The sequence below is a fragment of the Anomaloglossus baeobatrachus genome, chromosome 3 (assembly GCF_048569485.1).
Source record: "Anomaloglossus baeobatrachus isolate aAnoBae1 chromosome 3, aAnoBae1.hap1, whole genome shotgun sequence".
Classification (NCBI taxonomy): domain Eukaryota; kingdom Metazoa; phylum Chordata; class Amphibia; order Anura; family Aromobatidae; genus Anomaloglossus; species Anomaloglossus baeobatrachus.
Genome location: NC_134355.1, coordinates 425,683,749 through 425,707,238, shown reverse-complemented (window position 1 = coordinate 425,707,238; position 23,490 = coordinate 425,683,749). Strand labels below are relative to the sequence as shown.

Sequence of the window (23,490 nt, the reverse complement as noted above, 5' to 3'; positions counted from 1 at the left end):
TTGTTTTTCAGCTTTCCTTACCTTGTCCATGTCCCTGAGTATGGCACACCTTGTGCTTTTTGAAACTCCAGTAACGTTGCAGCTCTGAAATATGGCCAGATTGGTGGCAAATGGCATCTTGGCAGCTTCACGCTTGATTTTTCTTAATTTATGGGCAGTTATTTTGCGCCTTTTTTGCTCAACACGCTTCTTGCGACCCTGTTGGCTATTTGCCATGAAATGCTTGATTGTTCGGTGATGACGCTTCAAAAGTTTGGCAATTTCAAGACTGCTGCATCCCTCTGCAATACCTTGTAAAGCTGTAGGGGAAAAAAGCGCAATAGGGTCTTACCCGGTATGAGGGTAGAGAGATAGAAAGAGACACACTCACCTGGTGGGGTTGTGCCAGTCACAACACCCTATGGTCGCATGTGAGTGATTATAGTGGTTTAGTAGCGGCCCCGGGGAGCAGTTAATAAATAAATCAAATGGAATGAAACCGGTTTAAATGCCGCGCTAGAAAGCACAGATGCTGTAGATAAAAAGATTTTCTTTATTTCATAATTCTACGCGTTTCAAAGGCATCTCCGCCTCCTTCTTCAGGAACAAAAATCAATTTTTGTTCCTGAAGAAGGAGGCGGAGATGCCTTTGAAACGCGTAGAATTATGAAATAAAGAAAATCTTTTTATCTACAGCATCTGTGGTTTCTAGCGCGGCATTTAAACCGGTTTCATTCCATTTGATTTATGCATCCCTCTGCAAGACATCTCACAATTTTGGACTTTTCAGAGCCCGTCAAATCTCTCTTCTGATCCATTTTGCCAAAAGAAAGGAAGCTGCCTAATAATTAAGCACACCTTATATAGGGTGTTGGTCATTATACCACACTCCTACTCATTACAGAGATAAACATCACACTTAATTGGTGTTGGCTCTCAAGCTTATACAGCTTGGAGTAGGACAACATGTATAAAAAGTGTCATGTGATCAAAATACTCATTTGTCTAATAATTCTACAAACAGTTTAGATCCTCAAAGGGAAGGGAAGATATTTTCGCTAATTTGGCGACTGCTACATTGATCTTAGGGTTTTGTTTCCCATGTCGAGGCGTCCTTTTCATCAAAGGGGTACTTCCTCTTAAATTATGTTGATAAGCTAGCCGTTTTATCCAGTTTCCTCCATTGCTCCTCTACCATCTTCCTGATCCTATTGTTAACTGACTGGGAAGGAACGCCTCTTTCTTTGCTCCAGACCTCTGAATATGAGGTCCTCTAGGGATTCTGGCTCCTTGGCATCAACCAGCCCCATAGTGGACCTGACTGCCTTGACTAGACGACTGACTTTGGCACCTGGGAAACACGCCCTGCCACTCACCTCCCAACAGATGATGAGGAAGAAGAGGAGCCTGAGTCGGACTTAGGCGGGCTTTGCACGTTGCGACAACGCAAGCCGATGCTGCGATGTCGCACGCTATAGTCCCTGCCCCCGTCGCAGGTACGATATCTTGTGATAGCTGGCGTAGCGAAAATTATCGCTATGCCAGCTTCACATGCACTCACCTGCCCAGCGACCGTCGCTCTGGCCGGCGACCCGCCTCCTTCCTAAGGGGGCGGGTCGTGCGGCGTCATAGCGACGTCACACGGCAGGCGGCCAATAGCGGCGGAGATGAGCAGGATGTAAACATCCCGCCCACCTCCTTCCTTCCGTAGAGCCGCCGGCGGCAGGTAAGGTGATGTTCCTCGCTCCTGCGGCGTAACACACAGCGATGTGTGCTGCCACAGGAACGAGGAACAGCATCGTACCTGTCGCGGCAGCGTAATTATGGAAAAGTCGGAGCCTGCACCGATGATACGATAACAACGCTTTTGCGCTCGTTAATCGTATCATCTAGGATTTACACACAACGATGTCGAAAGTGACGCCGGATGTGCGTCACTTTCGATTTGACCCCACTGACATTGCACGTGCGATGTTGCAACGTGCAAAGCCGCCCTTAGTCTCTCACTGGATCAGAGTCTTAAAGGACTCCTTGACTTTTGCCTTGATTATTGCTTTTTAGGCCTGTTTCACACATCCGGCATTTCGCCGGATGCCAGATTCGGCATGCATGCAGTACAGTACATTCATTTATAGTGGAAGCGTGACACCATGCAGACAAATGCGGTTGTGCATGAATCACACAGCCGCATGGTGTTGCGCTTCCACTGTAAATGAATGTACTGTACTGCATGCGTGCCAGATACGGCATCCGGAGGAATGCCGGATGCGTGAAACGGGCCTAAGCGAGAAGTGAAATCCAGGGTCTCCTCACTAATGATCCTCTTTAAGCTTCCGATACATAACTACTTCTATGCCCCTGATGGTAACGGGGACTTACACAGAGCACATTCCTTATTTTTCTATTTTGTTATCCTCTTCCTAGGCCTCTCCTATAGAAACTGGGATGACAAAAAAATAAGGGGACCCCAATTAGAGGAAATACACCGGTGATCACTTACCACTACAATGTAACTGGTAGTACCGGATCTGAAGGTTGGACAAGCTCACAGGGTTGATCCTTCTGGGAATCCTTGGATCTTTGGCTGGTTCACATTGGAACTACTGCCTCCGCTGCTCTTCTGCTGTTGTCGCTGCTGCTTCTGGATCTGTGGTCACGCTGGTGGTCCATTGTGGGAGGAGGGCAAGAGCGCCTGTTACCCCAGCCAGCGACTTCTTATGGGCTTGCCGGTCCTCCACCAGCGTTCAAATGACAGGGCAGGCACGCCATCTCTGCTCACATAGTACCACATTATACGGCCGCAACAACTGATGCTGGCACCAGCTTCCGGCTCTTCACCCGGTGAGCTCCAAAATATGGCATGCACTAAGAGGATGCTGTGCGTGTACGTGTCGCAGGCGGAGGAGGGGACGCCGCGCTCTCCCTCTGCTCGGGTCCGGCTGCCGCTGCGGCTGCTGCGGCCTGCTGCTGCTGCTCGGTGGCTCGAGTGATGGGCCGGATCCCGGGGACTCGAGCGGCGCTCCTCGCCCGTGAGTGAAAGGGGGTTTTTGGGTGTGGGAATTGTTTATTGTCCGTGACGCCACCCACGGTTGTGGTGATTTGTTGACACCACCGCTGCTCTGTATGGGGATCCAGGGAGGGATGGTATGGAGCAGCCAGTTGTTGTGTTGCCCCTCCGTGGGTAGGGGTTGGTGATCCCGGGGCCCAGTGATAAGGTGGGAGATGCAGGGCTTGGTGGGCGCAGGGACGCGGGGGCAGCGCTGTGCCTTGCGGCACTGTGGTACTCACTCAGCCTGAGACGATGACACAGTTCTCGGTAAAACACACGGCTGGAAAGACGGTTCCCACGGACGGCTGCACTTGCTTTCCCCAGTAGGTGACGGTGACGGTCCCTCTGTCCTGCACCTATGTTGATAATGGTTGCGATGGGTTCCCACCGGTAACCCGCTCCCCGGCTTGGATATGGGCCGGAGGAGCCCTACTTTGCCCGCAGGCGCTGGCCCTGAGAAACTGGTGCCCTGGCGGTGGCGGTGTCTCTCCGTTGCGGTTGGACTGTTGCCTTCAATCGGGACTTGGTTGTTGGGAGACAGAAGTCCCCTTCACTGACGGATTTGGCAAATTATGGCGACTCCTAGCCTTGCCGGGATCCGAAAGGCCCCTGCCCTGGTGCTGACTGTTCTTCGTATACTGCTCCAGACCGCCGGGTCACTACCCGTCCGCGGTCCTTCCAGCAACCTCCGAGCAGTCCCCCTGCAGACTCTCACCGCCGTCTGCTGACCTTGCTGTCACTGTCCGGGGCACACACCCGGACCAACTTCAGGCTTTACAACTGTCACTTTCCACTGTCTCTACTCTCACTGTTTACTCCTTCTACTTCCTCCTCCTAAACTCATCTCTCCAGCTCCTCTACCACTTCACTTCCCTAGCTTGACTCGACTCTCTGGTTTTCCCGCCTCCAGGGCTGTGTACTCCTCGGTGGGCGGAGCCAACCACCTGGCCCACCCCCTGGTGTGAACATCAGCCCCTGGAGGAAGGCAACAAGGATTTTGGTAGCCTTGGTGTTCCTAACTGGGGTGTAGGGTGTGGTGGTGTGATGACCTGTGACCCCTGGCTTGCCCAGGGCGTCACATACGCAGACCCAGGCATCACCAGGCAGAGGAACCATCCGCTCCTGCCATGCCTGCGCCCCCCACCGCAGAGGCACAGAAGACCCTGGGTGGACGCTTGAGAGGCAGAGCTTCGGCACCACAGCAGGTAAGCCATTCTTACGGCCTCCAAAGGCGCCAGCTTCTGAGTCTCCCATCTTGGTACAAGAAACTGAACTGATGCGGAGGAGAGGTGCCACCCTTTTATTTTGGTGGGTTTACTGTCCTAAGATGGGTGGACCTCTCTCTCTGACGGTGATGTTGTGGCGCCCCTGAGGCTTCAGTCGCCACAGGGTACTGCGCCTCACTTAAGGTGCAGTATTCATTTCGGGTAAGGAGGAGGTTGATTTCCGGTGTGATCACATTTCATCCATATACACAGCTTAGTGGCCAACCACTGGGGCTGGGCTAGGGTAGATGTTGGAGGTGGCCATCATGGGAACGGCACTTTCCACTCACTAGTTAGCATCTGCGAGGTGGAGCTACACAGGGGAGGAAAGAAGGAGCAACATTCACACATGGGCAGTCCGCTCAGGACAGGCGACTAGTCAAGTCGGGACCTCGGTCCAGACATCACACTGCTGAGGAAGGAAGCTAGTCAGGGTGCCCGTGGCTTGGAGTTGGAAGCTCAGCCCAGGTCCTCTAAACCTGGGGTGGAGGAAACTCTGGGGGAAAGGCTCATCCTTCACTACACTGGCAGTGACCTCCAAATTAGCCGGGATCGGCTGGTGGAAACCGGCACTCCACGGGTGACGATATTACAGTAGGTGAAGAACTTGAACTGTAATTCCTGGTGTCGTCCCCATCATTGCCGTCAACCCCCGCTCCGGCTCAATCGGCTACTACTCCTACCATCAGCCTCCCTGGGGCCTAGCTCTGTCTGTGGAAAGCTGCAACATCCGAGCTGAGTTACCATCCGCCCCAGAAGAGAGACCTTCTGCAGCAGCGGCTGCTCTCATGGCCACACACCGTGACAACTACTCCCATCATCCCCAACCCCTCCATCTTCTTTGTTGATACCGACAGGGTCACGGAACCGGGCCAGGCCACCGTGACAAGCCCAAGCATCACCGGCCTGGTGACAAGTAGTGAACCCAGGGACCCTGTGGGCGCATCACTGTCATGGGGGAAGTGAAAAGTTCACCTCGGGTCATGGACAGACATTACAGGACTTCACCTGAGAGGAGAGGCAATTCACAGAGCCATGCTGAGGCGAGTGGCTGCCTCTTAGTGGACTTAGTGGAGCAAGGGGAAGATGCTAGTGATGGAGCCCTCCTGAGCTGAGGGGCGTCCTCTGACTGGAATCACAGAGCTCAAGGGAGATGTCAGTCACAGAGTCCTGCTGAGGTGAGGGGCTGCCTCTGACTGCACTCACAGAGTTCAGGGGAGATGCTGGTCACAGAGCCCTGCTGAGGAGAGGGGCGGCCTCTGACTGGACTCACAGAGCCCTGCTGAGGAGAGGGGCGGCCTCTGACTGGACTCACAGAGCCCTGCTGAGGTGAGGGGCTGCCTCTGACTGCACTCACAGAGTTCAGGGGAGATGCTGGTCACAGAGCCCTGCTGAGGAGAGGGGCGGCCTCTCACTGGACTCACAGAGCTCAGGGGAGATGCTGGTCACAGAGCCCTGCTGAGGAGAGGGGCGGCCTCTCACTGGACTCACAGAGCTCAGGGGAGATGCTGGTCACAGAGCCCTGCTGAGGAGAGGAGCAGCCTCTGACTGGACTCACAGAGCCCTGCTGAGGAGAGGGGCGGCCTCTCACTGGACTCACAGAGCCCTGCTGAGGAGAGGGGCGGCCTCTCACTGGACTCACAGAGTGCAGGTGGGAAAGAGCTGAAGTACAGCAAAGCTCTAACTGATCCATTCCCTGCGCCAGAGAGGGAGGAGGAAGGGAAGAGGAGGTGCCGGCACCCCGAGAGCACGGAGCCATCCTGAGCTCAGCACTGTGCACACCGTCCTGCTCTCTGATAAGGAAGCAGCTTGGAGAAAGCTCAGACCGCGCCCTCCATACTTCCAAGCGGCCGCTCCTCTCTGCAGTGCTGGCACCGTCCCAGGGACCTTATACTGAGGTGATGGAGAAGACACCCTCTCAGGACGGGCAGTGACCCACTGCCCTTAGGGGTCAGGGTACACTTATCTGGATCTGTCACCTCCTGCCATTAGCTGAGGGGTAGGCTGGCATGTATGAGTGATGAGCTGCTTCCAGGGCTCCTGGCTGGGTATATGTAGGTGTGATCTTCTGCAGATGTTGCTGACCACTTCTTGGGTGAGATACTCTGGAGAGGGTGGGGGCATGTTACTTTTATAAATCACTTATTCCTAGCTCACCCCTCTTCTTATTTCTAACCCCAAAAAAGTGTGACAGGAAATGGTAGCATTTATTACCAAGTCTGGTGCCAGGTACAGGTGGCTCTGGGCTGTAGCTGCTTTCTTCTGAAAACTGTACCTCTTAATGCAATGCTGACAAGCTTCTGACATGTGTTAGTAACTTTTTTTTTGGGGGGGGGGGGGGGCTGCTTGGAATTTGATTTCAGTGCTAACAGTGATCGGCACACTTTGACCTGGTCAATGTACTGTAGCAGGCTGGACAAGTGATGGGGTCAACCCATATATGTGTGTGTGTATATATATATATATATATATATATATATATATATATATATATATAAAATTACACACACAGAGGTTTTTGTTTGTTATGCAGTATGGTGTTTGATGATCATGCTGCATCTGTCTTGTCCTGTCAGTCTGTGTCCTATAGATCTGATGCATATTTAATGTTACAGATCTTTTTGCAGGATCTTTGCTGACAAGATGGGGTATAGCCTGCAATTATAATCCCTCCCCCAAAAATCCTATAAAGATCGCCTCTGGAATAGAAATCTTAAAAAACGTTTACTTGTTCTGTAGTATTTTGGGGGTGGGTGGGTCACAGTAGTCATGGCTGCCACTTCATCCTCTCCCCAATTTTTCCAGATCCCTGAATAAATCTGTACATTTGGTAATAACCAAGCAGCCAGTGCACCCATTAAATTGCTGCCATCCCCTTAGGTTTTGGATTGTTTTCTAATATCTATAATAGTTGTTATTCCGCCATTACAGATATGAAAATCACTCCGGTTGGTCATTTTGCCTTCAGAAGTCATTTTGGTGACCTCCCAAAATATTTGCTGACCCAATTTAAGGGGTTATCTCATTCGGGAGTATAGAACGATTGGGTGACCCCCTCCCCATGTAGAAACAGTACTTGTAGCCACACCGTTTGTCACCCATCTTTCCAAGAATCTAATACGACTGATAATGTGATAGAACAGCTTATATACTATTGTTTACAGCTGTTTTCTTTACATCTTGCTACTTTATTGTTTAAAATAATTTGTCTCCGTCCGTATTACAACGCCTTGCCTCACATTTTGCTTATTGTCACATTTACATTTTATACATTGGATATAGTCCTAATTTAAAAAAAAAAAAAAGTATGAGCAATAATATTTTCACCACTCCTACAGGTCAGATATGAATTAGATAAGTCAGACAGATATCAGATATTAAAGGGAATCTGTCAGTAGATTTTTGTTATGTAATCTGAGAGCAGCATGATGTAAGGGCAGTGACTCTGATTCCAGTGATGTTTCACTCACTAGGCTGTTTGGTAAAGTCACTTTTTTCTCTGCAGCAGGTATACCACCCCCAACACTGATTGACAGCTGTTTGAGTACAGCTTAGCTTACATAGACTGCCAATCAGTGGTGTGTGCAAGGTTTCACATAACAGGAGGTATGTATGGCACGAGACCACTAGTCCTCTAGTAATAACTTCCTGCTGTTAAAACACTGATTTTATTGAAACCTACAAAAATCAGCCCAGTAAGGCTGCTTTCACACTATGTTTTTTTTAACATGCGTCCTGAACTTTTTTTTAACGCAAAAACGGATCCAGTGCAAATGCGTTTTCATTTCAATGCATTTGCAATGGACTCGCGTCAACATGCGTTCACATGCGTTTGCGTGCGTTATAGTGAGGATCCAGCAACTTGCAGTTTTTTAACTTTTTTCAAAAACGCTACTTGTAGCGTTTTTGAGCTGCGTCCAAATACTGCAAATTGCTGGATCCTGACTATACTGCATGCAAACGCATGTGAACGCTGGCATGCTGATAGACAGGATCCTGCTTTCTCTACTGAGCATGCCCAGAAACCAGCCTGGTGTGATCAGTCCCCCTCTACCCCTCTCCCCCTCTCCCCCTCTACCCCTCTACCCCTCTCCCCCTCTACCCCTCTACCCCTCTACCCCTCTCGAGCTGTGGAGGCTCGTAACCAAGGTAAACATCGGGTAACTTGCTTGGATACCCGATGTTTACCTTGGTTACGTGTGCAGGAAGCCCGGCTCCTAGCAGCTGCAGACGCTCGTAACCAAGGTAAATATCGGGTATCCAAGCAAGTTACCCGATGTTTACCTTGGTTACGAGCCTCCACAGCTGTCAGATGCCGGCTCCCAGTCTGTCATGTTCAGTTCCCCTCACTCCCGATCACATGACTCCAATGCCCGCCCATAAACGTCAAGTGACAGGATCCTGCAAAATAACACTTTAAAACATTTTTTAAACGTTTGCATGCGTTTTTCTTTGTAAAAACAGGATCCGCTTTTACAGCAAAAAAACGTTCATGACGCATGTTAAAAAAATGTAGTGTGAAAGCAGCCTATGTGACACATTGCGGGAATCAGAGACTCTGCAAGTACATCACAGTGCCCTCAGATTGCATAGCAAATCCTACTGACAGATTCCCTTTAAGGGTATGTGCGCACGTTGCTTTTTACCTGCTTTTTACCTGCTTTTTTGCTGCTTTTTCTTCTGCGCTGTTTAATGCCAAAATGGATGTGTTCTTCTATTCAAGCAAAGTCTATGGGAATTTGGGTTTCTTGTTCACACTATGTTGTTCAAAATGCTGCCTTTTTGTGGCAGAACTTTGGTCAAAAACTCAGCTTTGCAGTGCAAAACCCAAATGGCAAAAACAATTGACATGTTGCTTCTTTGAAAAGCTGAGTTTTTGACCAAAGTTCTGCCACAAAAAGGCAGCATTTTGAACAACATAGTGTGAACAAGAAACCCAAATTCCCATAGACTTTGCTTGAATAGAAGAACACATCCATTTTGGCATTAAACAGCGCAGAAGAAAAAGCAGCAAAAAGGCAGGTAAAAAGCAACGTGCGCACATACCCTAAGGCCTCTTTCATACGTCAGTGTTTTATCAATGTTTGGATGCCAAAACCAGGAGTGGAACTTACAGAGAAGAACAATAATTAAAATACTGACACTTGTTCAGTGTTTTGGAGAGCAAATACTGATTTTTGCATCCAAATACAGATGAAACACTGATGCAAAATACTGCCAGGTGAAAGAGGCCTAAGGTTATGTGTGCACTAGAAAATTGACTTTTCTTAAGAAAAATCCGTACCCTCTGGCAGAATACCGCACCCGCGGTAAAACCGCACCCACGTATTTTCCGCAGTTTGCTGCGGGTTGGTCCCTGTTTTTTTTACCATTATCTATGACAGAAATGCGCACAGCATTTTTTTTTTTTACCATAGGTTTTGCTGGGGAAGGACTGCAGAAAGGTTATGAACATTTTCTGCAGCAATTCATGCAGCTAAACCGCGGCAAATCCACGGCAAAAACCACAGCGTGCGCACAGGGCCTAAAGGAGTTTTCCAACCTTTCATTTTGCAGATGGCCCAAGCATGTGATTTGAAAAATAAATACTACAGTATATACTTGCCTACTAATCCCCCTTTGCTCTTCTGTACCACTCCTCTCCCCGTTCCCAGTTCCCACTCCTTTTCCGGCTTTGTCAGCATGTGGCTGTTGCAGCCAATTAGTAGCCACATGTTGACGCTTTGGTCGGTTTTGCAACCTCTGATTTGATTCAGTGTTCACATGCAAATGAGAGGAGAATGATAAGGGACCTTCCTAGCAGTACAAAGCAGCAGAGGGGAGATTGATAGGTGTATATGTATGAAGAGCTATTCTGCATATCTACACTGAAGAGCACATAGGTAAGAATGTTTTAAACATTTGACATACATAAATTTGATTTGCAACTATTTAGCATATGATTAGTTATGCAGATTCTTGTCATGTCACTACATTGTTACCGTTTTGCTCCTGGTGGTGGAAAAATCTTTTTCTTCCTGTATACTACAAATTACAACCTGTTCTCACTTTCCCTAATAGCTCAGTATTTTATTAGGTTGATTCCCAAGTGAAAGGTCACTGGTTTGAATTGAGGAGCAGTCATGAAGATTTCCAAGAAAACAGAAACAGTATCATCCAGCTCATTAATAGTCTCTCGGCCAAGAAAACTGCCAAATTGCATCATGTAAGTGCCATGACAGTTGGAAGAATACGAAATGTAGTCCACCCATTCATTCAAAAGCCAAGAAGTGAATGTCCAGGCAAAATATCAGTCAACAAGTCGGCTCATCACAAGGTATATCAGTTCTGGTGTGACAAACCCGACAGTGGAGATGGCTTGTATGCTTCATAATAGTGCGATCAAAGACATCCGTGCAAGCACTAAGTGATGCACTTTATATAATTCTGGAATGGTGGCCAGAATATAGGTAAAAAAGCCTCAACATCAATATTGTTATAAGAATCATCGGCTCAAGTTCAAAAAAGCATGAAAATTAGATAGTAAAAGATTGTAAATGGGTGATGTGGAGCGATGAGAAGAAAGTCAATAGACTAGGTTTTGATGGAAGTAAACTGGTCTGGAAGAAACAAGGGGAAAAAGGGGGTAACGGATCAAGAAATTGAAGGCACTACCAATTTCGGTGGAGGAAGTCTGATGATGTGGGGTTGTTTCACAGCCAAAAGCTTTGGATACTTGATCAGGATCGATGGTGATCTGAATGCTGAGTTTTATGTGAGTATCCTATAAGACGAGTTACTTTGTACACTTAGTACTATGGGTATGAAAAGGACAACAAATTGTTCCAGCAGGAGAACAACCAGCGGCATACATCGAGATTGACAAAGAATAGGTTCAATGACAATGATGTAGAGGTGGTGGATTGATCCTCACAGTCCCCAGACCTCAACCCAATCAAACGACGTATACATATCCAAATGAGTCGACCAGTATACACCAACATTGGGAATGTGTAGAAGATACCTGGGATCAGTTTTCATGATTGAATCTGATCGAGAGCATGCAAAGAAGGATTCAGGCAGTGTTGAAAGCCAAAGGTGGCATTACAAAATAAAGAAAATTTAAAATTTAGATTTTTAGGAGCAAAACAGTAACAATGCAGTGAAATGACAGGAATCTGTGTAACTAATATGATAAGTAGTTGCAAGTCAAATTTATGTATGATATAGCCAAGATGATTGTCTATAAACTGATGGTAGTCTCATGATTGAAACTATAGTGCATAATGAGATATGAAGCCTTAGGCCCTGTGCGCACTAGAAAATGGAATTTTCTTAAGAAAATTCCGCAGGGTCTGAAAGATTACCGCACCTGCGGGAAAAAAACACAAAAAATCTGCACCGAAATCCGCATGCGGTATGTTGCGTATTGTTGCATATTTGTTGCGGAATTGCCGCAGGTTGTTCCCTGTGGGAATTCGCAGTTCTCCCCGCTCCTGCTGTCCATGGTGCTGAAGTCTTCTGGCCCGTGCTTTTGTCCCACGCGGCTGCCTCCGGCGCTCTGCTGTTGCGGGTCAGCTGTGCACTGCATATGTATGAGCCGGCCTGGAAGCAGGAGAGCAGTGTCCGGAGGGAGCCTCGCAGGAGAAGGTGAGTATAAGATCAGCGGTGACTTCAGTCAGCTGATGTGCAGTGACCACTGGAGTCCTCCACCTGTCACTGCAAAGCACATCAGTGAAGTCACCGCTGATCCCAGCGGCTCACTTCACTTGCGTCTTGACCCTCACAGTGAGCAGTTATGGTCTATGGCGCTCGCTGTGAGTGCCAGGTGTAGCAGAGCTGGAAGCGTCGCGGGACATGTTGTGGATTACGTCAGACCTGGAGGGCTGTTATTAGGGGTTAATAAAGTGGTGAAAGAGGGGGCTTTTTTGTCTTTTATTTCAAATAAAAGATTTTTGGGGTGTTTGTGCTTATTTACTTTCACTTACAGTTTAGTGATGAGGGGGTGTCCTATAGACGCCTGCCATCACTAAACTAGGACTTAGTGGCAGCTATGGGCTGCTGCCATTAACTCCTTCATTACCCCGATTGCCACCGCATTACGGCAACGGGAAGAACCGGGAAAAGTCCGGGACTGTCGCATCTAATGGATGCAGCAATTCCGGGCGGCTGCTGGCTGATATTTTTAGGCTGGGGGGCTTCCCATAACGTGGGGCTCCCCATCCTGAGAATACCAGCCCCTAGCTGTGAGGCTTTATCCTAGCTGGTTATCAAAATTGGGGGGGACCCGCACGCCGTTTTTGTTTAATTATGTATTTACTGTACGCTATAGACCCGCCCACCGGCGGCTGTGATTGGTTGCACTGAGACAGCTGTCACTCAGCGTGGGGGTGTGTCTGCCTGCAACCAATCACAGCCACCGGTGAGCAGGGAAGGAGTGAATACGACATGGAATAATGAGCAGCCGGCTCTGGAAGATGAAAGAGCCGCCACGGGAGCAGTGTGACAGCCGCCCGGTCATCGGTGAGTATGAAGCGCTTGCTTCTACCCCTTTGGGCCAGATTCTGTTCCCCATAAACTTTATATGGGTAGCAGCATCTGGCTATATACCGGAGATTAATCCTCCGCCGACCCAGAGTCAGCGGGTGATTGATCTGCCAGACCTCGAAACCGCAAGGAGCTGCGGAAAAGAAGTGGCATGCAATTGTTTTTGCTGCGGGAATCCCGCAGCAAAATATTCAGCTGTCAAAATCCGCATAGTGCGCACAGCATTTTTTTTCCCATAGGATTTGCTGGTGAATCACTGCAGAGATGTTATGAACATTTTCTGCAGCGAAACATGCAGCAAATCCGCAGGAAATTCCGTCTAGTGCGCACAGGGCCTTAAAGTCAAAAGTTCAAAACATTGTTACTCTTTTGCTTGTCATCGTATCTTACCTGCACCTATAGTTTACTAATATACTTTGATTACTCCCTAGCATAATTTTTGTGTAAATCAGCTACAGGTTGCATGACAGCAGTATTTGGCTGACTCATATGTCCCTGTGGTAAAAAATGCAAGAAAACATTGATGTCTATTATCTAAGCCTGGTGGTTCTTCTTACAAAATTTCTCAATCCTCAGAATTAATTTTAGTACTTAAACCAGCACCCTTCTCTTATACTGCTGATGCAAAGTCAGGGAAGAGGGCTGGCTTAGCCATCTAAAGGAAATCTATCATCAGGTTTTTGCTACCCCTTCTTTAAGCAGCATAATGCAGGTGCAGAGACCCTGATTCCAGTGATGTATCCCTTACTGAGCTGCTTGCTGTCATTTTAATGAAATCTGTTTTCTCTGGTGCAAATCTAGCAGTTCTCTGAATGTTGAGCTCTGTATAACCCTGCACCCACTGATTAGCTGCTTTCTGTGTACACTGTATATGGGTAGACAGCTGTCAATCAATGGTGGATGCAGAGTTACACAGAGCTCATGAATATGGAGGACTACCTATCACCAGGTTTACTAGTCCTCCAGTGATCATTTTCCTTTTGATATCATAGAACAGTGATTTTATTGAAATTACCCCAATAAGTGTCACATTGCTGGAATCAATGACTCTGTCTCTACATTATGCTGTTCTTAAATTAGGTGACAAAAACCTTGGTTACAGATTCCCTTTACGAAGCACTCCCAACAAAAATTCCCAAAACCTTTCTAAATACAATATATTTGTAATGTAGAGTATTTGTATTGTAATATTTTACTGATCGCTGTCTTTCACTGTTTCCAGCATTTCTCTGGACCTTTTCTGAGTTATGCGAGTTCACCTCTGGGCCATACATAAAGTTCTGGTCCACACACAAAACTTAGGGGCACTTTGCACACTATGACATCGCAAGCCGATGCTTGCGATGCCGAGCGCGATAGTCCCCGCCCCTGACGCAGCTGCGATATCATGGTGATAGCTGCTGTAGCGAACATTATCGCTACGGCAGCTTCACATGCACTCACCTGCCCTGCGACGTCGCTCTGGCCGGCGAACCGCCTCCCTATTAAGGGGGCGGGTCGTGCGGCGGCGTCATAGCCATGTCACACGGCAAGCGGCCAATAGAAGCGGAGGGGCGGAGCTGAGCGGTACATAAACATCCCGCCCACCTCCGTCCTTCTGAATAGCCGGCGTGAGCCGCAGGACGCAGGTAGGAGATGTTCCTCTCTCCTGCGGCTTCACACACAGCGATGTGTGCTGCTGCAGGAACGAGGAACAACATCGTAACATCGGTCCTTCCGAAATTATGGAAATGACCGACGCTACACCAATGATACGATTTGGACGTTTTTGCGCTCCTTAATCATATCAAAAAGGATTTACACACTACGATATCGACTGCGACGCCGGATGTGCGTCACTTTCGATTTGACCCCACCGACATCGCAGCTGCGATGTCGTAGTGTGCAAAGTGCCCCTTAGTGTGATAGGGTGAGCTGTATTCAACGTCACGTGACTCATAAGAGGACTGGAGTGGCACTGCAAACCTGGGAATATGGTGATCTTTAAAGGGGTTGTCCACTACAACAACAAACCCTTCTAATTGCCTGTGTTTGGCCCCATTAAAAAGTTTATACTCTTCTTCCATGTCAGCGCGCTTCAAGCGGTGTCAGCACTCACATTCTCAGGGCTCACGTGAAGTTGTGACGTCAAATGAGCCCCGATGTCGATCTTCACCGGCTTCTCCCTCCCTGCCTTCGAACGTATACGCAAACAACAGGAAGTGAGTGACCAGCCACAACGTTCACTTCCTGTTGAGTACTCTCAATCTGAAGGCGGGGAAAGAGAAGCCAGCAGTGATTGGTTGCCGGGTTTACGTGACGTGTCAACCTCATGTTAGTCACAGGTACGTGAGCGCCGGCACTGCTGTAACCGCACCGCCACAGGAGGTAAACATAGGCTTTTTTTTTTTTTTAATGGTGCTAAATATAGGGAATAAGAATGGGATGCCGTGGACAACCTCTTTATGTATTATAATTGAACGACGTTACAAACCTATGTAGAAAGGGTAACGGGATAACATCTTGTTGGGAATGCTTTTTTATTTTAAAATTAGGCAGGATGGCACTTGGTGCAATGAGGAATTGTTCAAAAGTGGGCTCTGGATTTCACTACTGTCAAGTTATTAGACAAATGTTTCAGATTAGTACAGTAGCATAATGAATGACTCATCCCTCTGCAGACTGCGTATTCTCAGGGGCTCTGGAAAGGTGGTCTGTACTGTGTCATCTATGTATATGTGTGGATTAAAGGTGTCCAGATAAATGATTAATCCACTGGTAAACATAGCCAACTCCAGAACAGATCTCATGGAAACTGTACTCCTCATCATCACCATGCAGCTAGGAAACAAGGGACATGTGGAAGCTGCAAACTGGAATAACATATGGCCTAGCCACGCCGGGTGTAGAGGTGCAACTCCTCTTACCAAAACTGCTCAACCAAAAGCAAAGTATAACTTGCAATGCACAATGTATTACAAAGGTAATATGTGTTTGTATTTTATAGTCTTATTAAGATGTGTCCTCCAGGGAAGGAATGCAACTTTACTCCTGAGATAGAATATAATTTTACAAGTCTATTTATTCTGACATTCTTTGTTACTCGTTTATTGTACTTTCTTTACAAGTATAAACAGTGAAGGGTTGAATACATTATGTATGAATGTTACATGTAATTATGCTGCAATGAAACATTTTCTCTCAACAGTAGCAGAATGCCTGGTCTGTATGATTCATCCTCCTGGGTGCAACTCCCTCTTGAGGCATCATATGTAAATGCCTGTGCCAATGGGTTTAGCCTGGGACTCAGTGCACAGTTGACCTACCTGAATACCTGTGGTGACACAGTACAAGGTGGGATTATAATTGTGGACTTAATGTTCTTCATATGTTAAATTGTATCCGACACTGTGCAGAATGTAAAGAAAACAAGAATGCAATCATTCCGAAATCTCTTATAGCCATATTTTTATTTGCAATAGAAGACATAAGTTAGACTTTTTTTGTTTCAGTATCAAAAGTAACTAATTTAGAAATTGATGGCAGCAAAACATCTTTAAATGGACATCTTAAATGGAACTAATGAAAAACTGTTAAGGGTCAATTTTCAACTGTCACATATCTGTATATATAAAGGGCATGTTAGAGAGGCAGAGTCTCTTAGTACAGATGGTCAGAGGTGTACCATTCCGTGAATAACTGCTTCTAAAAATTGTGGAAAATTTTAAAAAATATTCCTCAATATAAAATTGCAAAAACCTTTAATATCACACAACCTACAGTACATATAATTAAAAGCTTAAGAGAATCTGAAGAAATCCATGTGTACAAAGGACAAGTCAGAGGGTCAATATTGAATGCTAGAGATCTACGGGCCCTCATGCGGCAGTGCCTTAAAATGGGCATGATTTGGACATGCAGGTTGCTACTTTGGCCTAAAAATACTTCCAGACATTAGTATCTGCGAGCACAGTTTGCAGTGTAATCCACAAATACAAGCTAAAGCTCTATCATGCAAAAAAGATACCATATATCAACACAATCCAGAAACGCTGCCGTCTTCGCTGGGTCAAAGCTCATTTAAAATGGATGGAGTCAAAATGAAAAACTGTTCTGTCATCAGATGAATCAAAACTTAAATTCCTTAAGGAAACTACAGACTCCATGTTCTTTGGACTCAAGAGGAGAGGAACCATCCAGCTTATCAGCACACAGTTCAAAAGCCTGCAACTTTGAAGGTGTGGGGATCCTTTAGTACCTATGGCATGGGCAGCTTACACAGAAAAATATAGAGGTTTTAGAACAAAATATGCTCCTGCTTTCAGGGAAAGCCTTGCATTTCTCTGACGCCTCATTGGGGCACACAGGACCATGGGTGTTATGCTGCCTATCCATAGGAGGACACTAAGTAGATACAAAAAGCATTAGCTCTTCCTCTGCAGTATACACCCCCTGGCCCGGCCAGGCAACCTCAGTTTTAGCTTAGTGTCTGTAGGAGGCATATCCTTTTAAGGTTTTGTTATTTTTTGAGGGCGACTGTTTCCCTTAGGGACCGATCTCCCAATACCATCAATGGGCGGGAACGCGGAATGTTGCCTCCACGTACCCCCTCCTGCGACGCTGGATCCTGGGCTGCCTTTTACTGGACGACGGGTCCCACAGACACCGATTTTCCAGAGCCCAGAGCAGAGGCACAATTCCTCAGCCCCGCTTTGCATGCTCTGAGTTGATACATTGCACCTGTGTGGCCGGACACAGCAGGCTGACTCTGCTATTTCCACGGCCTGGACTGAGGCAGTGTTAAGGTGAGATCCCCCTCTGACTGGTTTCCCAGACAAAGGGAGAAAGACTGTGCAGGGAAGGCTCCCAAGACTGCTGAATTTACAGTCTTTATTCCCACCATAGCTGCGTGCTGGCTGGAGGAGGGGGAGTCCCTTGCTGATTGCAGGGAATCCTGCAGAGATAATCTACTGGTAGCTGTGTGCTGACTGGAGGGGGAGAAAAACTGTCTCAAAGGCTCCCTTCCTGCCGTTTTTTACTGTCGACAGCAGGGGGGCACACTGACTTCTTCTTGGCGCGCTTTTAGCGCTAAGCCCCGCGGGCCGCGATAAGCCCCGCCCCCCAGGAAAACGCGCGAAGATCTCCACAGAGACTCCTTCCTGAGGACGAGGGCCATCGGCTGATTCTGGTGAGGTACACCGAAGCAAATACAATCCTTGCTTCCCACTGCTTCACTTGTAGCTCTGCATATCATTGCTCCCCCTCCTGGCATACTCCTATTAGGAACATGCAGAACTCTAAGGGTACTAAGAGTGCTAAGGCTCACATAGTCTATTATTCAGCCTGCACTGCCTGCCACGCTGAGCTACCACTTAAACACATCTCTTCTCTCTGTGAGTCCTGTGCCCCTATAGTCCCCCAAGACCCCCCCCGCCACCACCGCCGAAACCGTCAGCCCAGAGCCTAGGGCTCCCAGCCCACCGGAATGGGCACAGTTTCTGTCCCAATTCATGGAAAAACTGTCACTGAACCTGGTGCTGGCTATGCAATGTCGTCCTCCACACCCTTCTGGGTCCCTGGACGGAACGCAGCCTGAGGATACCCCTATGGAGGTTTCTTCTGAGATAATCCGGGCCCATGCTTCACCGGTTGCAGGGATCAGGAAAAGAGCACACGGCCGGGTGCCTCCAGCACTCTCTCATGGCCCCCATGGCTCTCCCTCGGGAGCACACAGGGCAGGCTCTCCCACACGCTCCGGCTTCTGAAGAGCTGGAGGAGGGAGAATGCTGTTTGTACCAGGATGATTCCTTGGTTTCACCCTCCCCAGATGATCAAACTGCAATAGACTCCCTATAGCAGCAATCAACCAAACTCTGCATGTGGAGGATCCCCCATCCACTACCACTGACCATGTGGTCTCCTTTAAGAGGGCAAGGAAACCCCAAAAGGTTTTCGCTGATCACCCAGAGTTTCAGGATATCCTCACAAAGCAAAGAGAGAAGCCTGACAGGCGCTTCGGTAACCGTAAACTCATGGAGTCCCGGTACCCTTTAGCCTCACCTGCACCTAAGGGCTGGGCCGATCCGCCCCGGTCTCCCGCCTTGCCACAAAAACGCTCCTGTTTTTACCCGATGGTTCCTCCATCAAGGACCCGACAGACAGGTGGAGCACCTCGCCCGCTCTGCCTTTGAGGCTGCGGGTTCCTCCCTCTCGCCCTCCTTTGCCTCTGTGTGGGTCGCAAAGGCGATCTCTGTCTGGGCAGAATCCCTTAACATTTCGCTTGAGGAATCCCAGTTCCCTCATACCGTCACAGAGGTAACAGCTCAAATTGCCGCTGCGGCGGAGTACCTCATGCAGGCCTTCATTGATGCTGCTACCTGCGCAGCTTTTGCCGTCTCCAATACCATAGCCATCCGTAGAGCTCTCTGGCTCAGACAATGGCGAGCGGACTCTGCTTCCAAGAAGTCTCTCACGGGCCTTCCCTTTTTTCCAGACCGATTGTTTGGCGAACGTCTGGACAAGTTAATTTCTGACGCCACGGGAGGAAAGAGTACCTCCCTTCCCAGCGGAAGCCCAGGACGACCTTCGCCAGATGTCCACATTCCTCGTTCCGCTCCTTTCGGAACTAGCCGCGGACTACGCAGGGACCGACCTTCTCAGCTCTCCCCGAAACCCACTTCATCATGGCAGCCTAGACACAGTCCAGGACTAGGGAGACTCGTCCACGAAGTTTTCCCCCCTCATGACTCCTTTGGCGCTCCAGAAGACACACTCCTTGTAGGAGGTCGACTGCGGCTCTTTCAACACATCTGGGCTGCTGCCTCAGACGACTAATGGGTGCAACACCTTGTGTCTTCCGGTTACCACATAGAATTTCGGACCAGACCCCCGAGTCTGTTCCTTCTCTCAAACCCCCCAAATACTCGAAAACGACGCGAGGCCTTTTTCTCAGCAATCCACTCGCTCCAAACAGCAGGAGTGATAATACCCGTCCCGGACGACGAGAAGTTCAGGGGTTTTTATTCCAATTTCTTTGTGGTCCCCAAAAAGGATGGGTCAGTTCGACCCATCCTGGACCTCAAACACCTGACAAACATGTGCACGTACGGAGATTCAGAATGGAGTCCCTAAGGTCCATTATTGCATCCTTGGTCGAAGGGGAAATCCTCGCTTCCATAGATATCAAGGACGCGTACCTGCACATACCCATCGCTCCAGATCACCAAAAGTTCCTCCGCTTCGCAGTTCAGGACTCGCATTTTCAATTCGTAGCCCTACCCTTCGGCCTTGCCACCGCACCAAGGGTCTTCACCAAAGTCATGGCAGCCGTCATGAGCGTCCTTCACGCCAGGGGAGTAGTCGTTCTCCCTTACTTGGACGACCTCCTCATCAAGGCCCCCTTCCGTGACTGCTCAACCAGCGTACAGATCACCGTGGACACCATATCCCGCTTAGTGTGGCTACCTTCTAGCTGCCTGGGACAAGAGCCCCTTCTCCCTGGACAAACCTCTTCACCTGACGCCTTCAGTCAGGTATGCACTCCGCTGGTGGCTTCGGCCCTCATCCCTATCCAATGGGAGATCTTTTCTCCCAGTGAACTGGCTGGTCCTGACCACGGACGCCAGCCTCCTAGGCTGGGGTACAGTGTACCGGCACCACACTGCTCAAGGACGTTGGACGCCCCAGGAGTCTCCCCTACCCATAAACATCCTGGAAATCCGCACGATCTTCCTCGCGCTCAGGGCGTTCTGCCCTCTGCCAGCGGGTCGTCAGATTTGAGTCCAATCGGACAATGCGACAGCTGTAGCCTATATCAATCGGCAGGGGTTGCGCCCGCAGCAAAGCGGCTTATCTCGAGGCCCACAAGATCCTCAGCTGGGCCGAATCGACGGGGTCAGTGATATCAGCAGTACACATACCAGGGGTAGAGAACTGAGCAGCAGTCTTTCTAAGTCGCCGGAGAATGGTCTCTCCACCCAGAAGTGTTTCTACACATCTGCACTCGCTGGGGCACACCAGACGTGGATCTAATGGCCTCAAGGTTGAACGCAAAGGGACCCGTGTTCATAGCCAGGTCACGCGACCCGCAGTCCATCGGCGCGGATGCTCTAGTCTGCTCCTGGTACCACTTCCGCTTGCCTTACATGTTTCCACCTCTACCCCTGCTGCCGTGGGTAATCAGCAAGATCAAGGCAGAGGGAGTCCCGGTGATACTGATAGCACCGGACTGGCCCAGGCGCGCCTGGTACGCCGAATTAGTTCAAATGCTCGCAGACGTACCGTGGCGCCTTACAGACATACCAGACTTGCTGAGCCAAGGGCCCATTTCCCATCAGAACTCCAGAGCCCTGAAGCTGATGGCATGGCCATTGAGACTTGGGTATTAACAAGAGCGGGACTCTCCCCCGCGGTTATCATCACCATGATCAGCGCCCGAAAGCCTGCTTCATCCCGCATTTACCACCGTACGTGGAAAATCTTCTTTTCATGGTGCAGGGAAACTAACGTCCAGCCTATGCCTCTGGCCATCCCCAAAATTCTCGACTTTCTGCAGTCTGCCTTGCAAGCGGGGTTGGCTCTCAGTTCCCTTAAAGGGCAGGTCTCAGCACTCTCAATCTTCTATCAATGCGGCCTGGCTCAAAAACCGCAAGTCAAGACCTTCCTCCAGGGCGTTTCCCATCTAGTTCCCCCGTACAAACGGCCGCTGGACCCATGGGACCTCAAGTTCTGGACGGTCTCCAGAGGTCTCCCTTTGAACCTCTCAAGGAATCCTCTCTTGCTCTTCTGTCCTGGAAGGTAACATTCCTGGTGACAATTACGTCCATCAGACGGGTTTCGGAGCTGGCAGCACTCTCTTGCCGCTAGCCTTTTCTGATCTTTCACCAGGACAAGGTGGTTCTGCGCCCCCTTTCGGATTTTCTTCCAAAGGTTCCTACCCCGTTTCATTTGAATGAGGACATTGTTCTGCCTTCCTTTTGTCCACACCCAGTTCATAGGGTGGAAAGGTCTCTGCATTCGTTAGACCTCGTCAGAGCTCTCAGATATTACATATCCAGGACAGCCCCCTTTAGGAAAACGGACTCTATGTTCGTCATTCCTGAGGGGCCTAAGAAGGGACAGGCAGCTTCAAAGGCAACTCTGGCTCGCTGGATTCGCTCTGCGATCCAGGAAGTCTACCGCTTGCAATTCAAGCCCATACCTAGTGGTCTGCGGGCTCATTCCACGCGAGCAGTTGGCGCTTCGTGGGCCATTCGGCATCAGGCTTCAGTGGAACAGGTGTGTAAGGCTGCGACCTGGTCTAGCCTACATACGTTTTCAAAGCATTACAGAGTCCATACCCAGGTTTCAACTGAGGCAAATCTGGGTAGGAAAATTCTGCAAACGGCAGTAGAGCACCTCTCTCAGTAGGCGCTCCAGGCTGTCTGGGACTGGTTCCTAGTCCTTGGGTTGTGTTGTCTTCTTTTATTTTTTCCCACCCATGAACTGCTTTAGGACGTCCCATGGTCCTGTGTCCCCCAATGAGGCGTCAGAGAAAAACGGATTTTTGTGTACTCACCGTAAATTCGTTTTCTCTTAGCCATCATTGGGGGACACAGCACCCAGCCAGTTGCCCTGTTTGGCCTTGGTTCTCTCAGTAGCTTATTTGGTTATGACTCTCTTTTTTTTCTCATGTTCCTCCGTTGAGGTAAGTTTTTTTTTTTTTTTTTTTTTCTCTTTTTTCTCCTACTGCTTGTGTACTAAAGCTGAGGTTGCCTGGTCCAGCCAGGGGGTGTATACTGCAGAGGAGGAGCTATTGCTTTTTGCATCTACTTAGTGTCCTCCTATGGATAGGCAGCATAACACCGATGGTCCTGTGTCCCCCAATGATGGCTAAGAGAAAACGATTTTATGGTGAGTACACAAAAATCTGTTTTTTTCAGTAAGACAGTGCTAAACTACAAATCAATCGAGAAATAACATCTGGAACACCATTCTGAGTGAACTGGGTGCAAAAACCTAAAAAATCTACACTATATGGAGAGAAAGTATGCACACCAGTGACTATGTAAGGGGAATATATGAAAAGCAGAAACTGCTGTGTGAATACTGACATGAAAAATCCAATAGCTATATGTAAGAATGAAAATATGAAAAATGGAATCTGCATACCTTCTCTCCATATAGTGCTAAACTGCATCCATCAAAACAACATGGCTTCACAAATTGTCACTTCCCAGACCTTTACAGACTGCTGTAAAAAGAAGGGATACTACACAAGGGTAGACATGGCCCTGTCCCAACTGTTTTGAGATATGTTGCTAATTTCTAAATGTCTAGCTTTCAACTTCTGATTTATGTTCTACATTCTATCTTGAAGAAAATATGGCTATATAAGATTTCCAAATCTATGCATTTGTTTTCTTTACATTTTACACATGGTCCCAACTTTTTGTAATTGGATTATTCTGTTATCTTCTGTTTTATACCGTGTTATGGTGAAGCATGAATCTGTTTATAAGGCTCCCAAGGGAGACAATCTGAAATGCCCAGAAATATGCCAGTGGTGGTTAACTTTCTGGATTGCAATCATTTGTTTTCTAGGGAACTTCAGCTTGTGAATAAAGGTGGACACTAGTGGTGGGCAAGCACTAAAATGCTTGAATGCTTGTTATTCGAATCGAGCTGGTCAGACGCTTGAACAAGCTCTACACG

The 23,490-nt window shown here is 48.4% G+C and overlaps 1 protein-coding gene across 7 annotated transcripts in view; it reads left to right on the top strand.

Moving 5' to 3' along the window:
• Positions 1–5,928: 5,928 nt before the first annotated feature.
• The window catches only part of VWA5B2 (von Willebrand factor A domain containing 5B2), a 109,329-nt gene continuing 91,767 nt past the window's right edge, over positions 5,929–23,490 (top strand). For 3 of the 7 annotated variants that reach the window (XM_075340354.1, XM_075340352.1, XM_075340348.1), the window contains exons 1-2: positions 6,008–6,292; positions 16,007–16,152. In XM_075340354.1, the coding sequence (XP_075196469.1) occupies positions 16,014–16,152 (139 nt within the window). In that variant the 5' untranslated portion in view covers positions 6,008–6,292; positions 16,007–16,013. The other 4 variants (XM_075340351.1, XM_075340349.1, XM_075340350.1 and 1 more) reach the window with 4 other exon arrangements.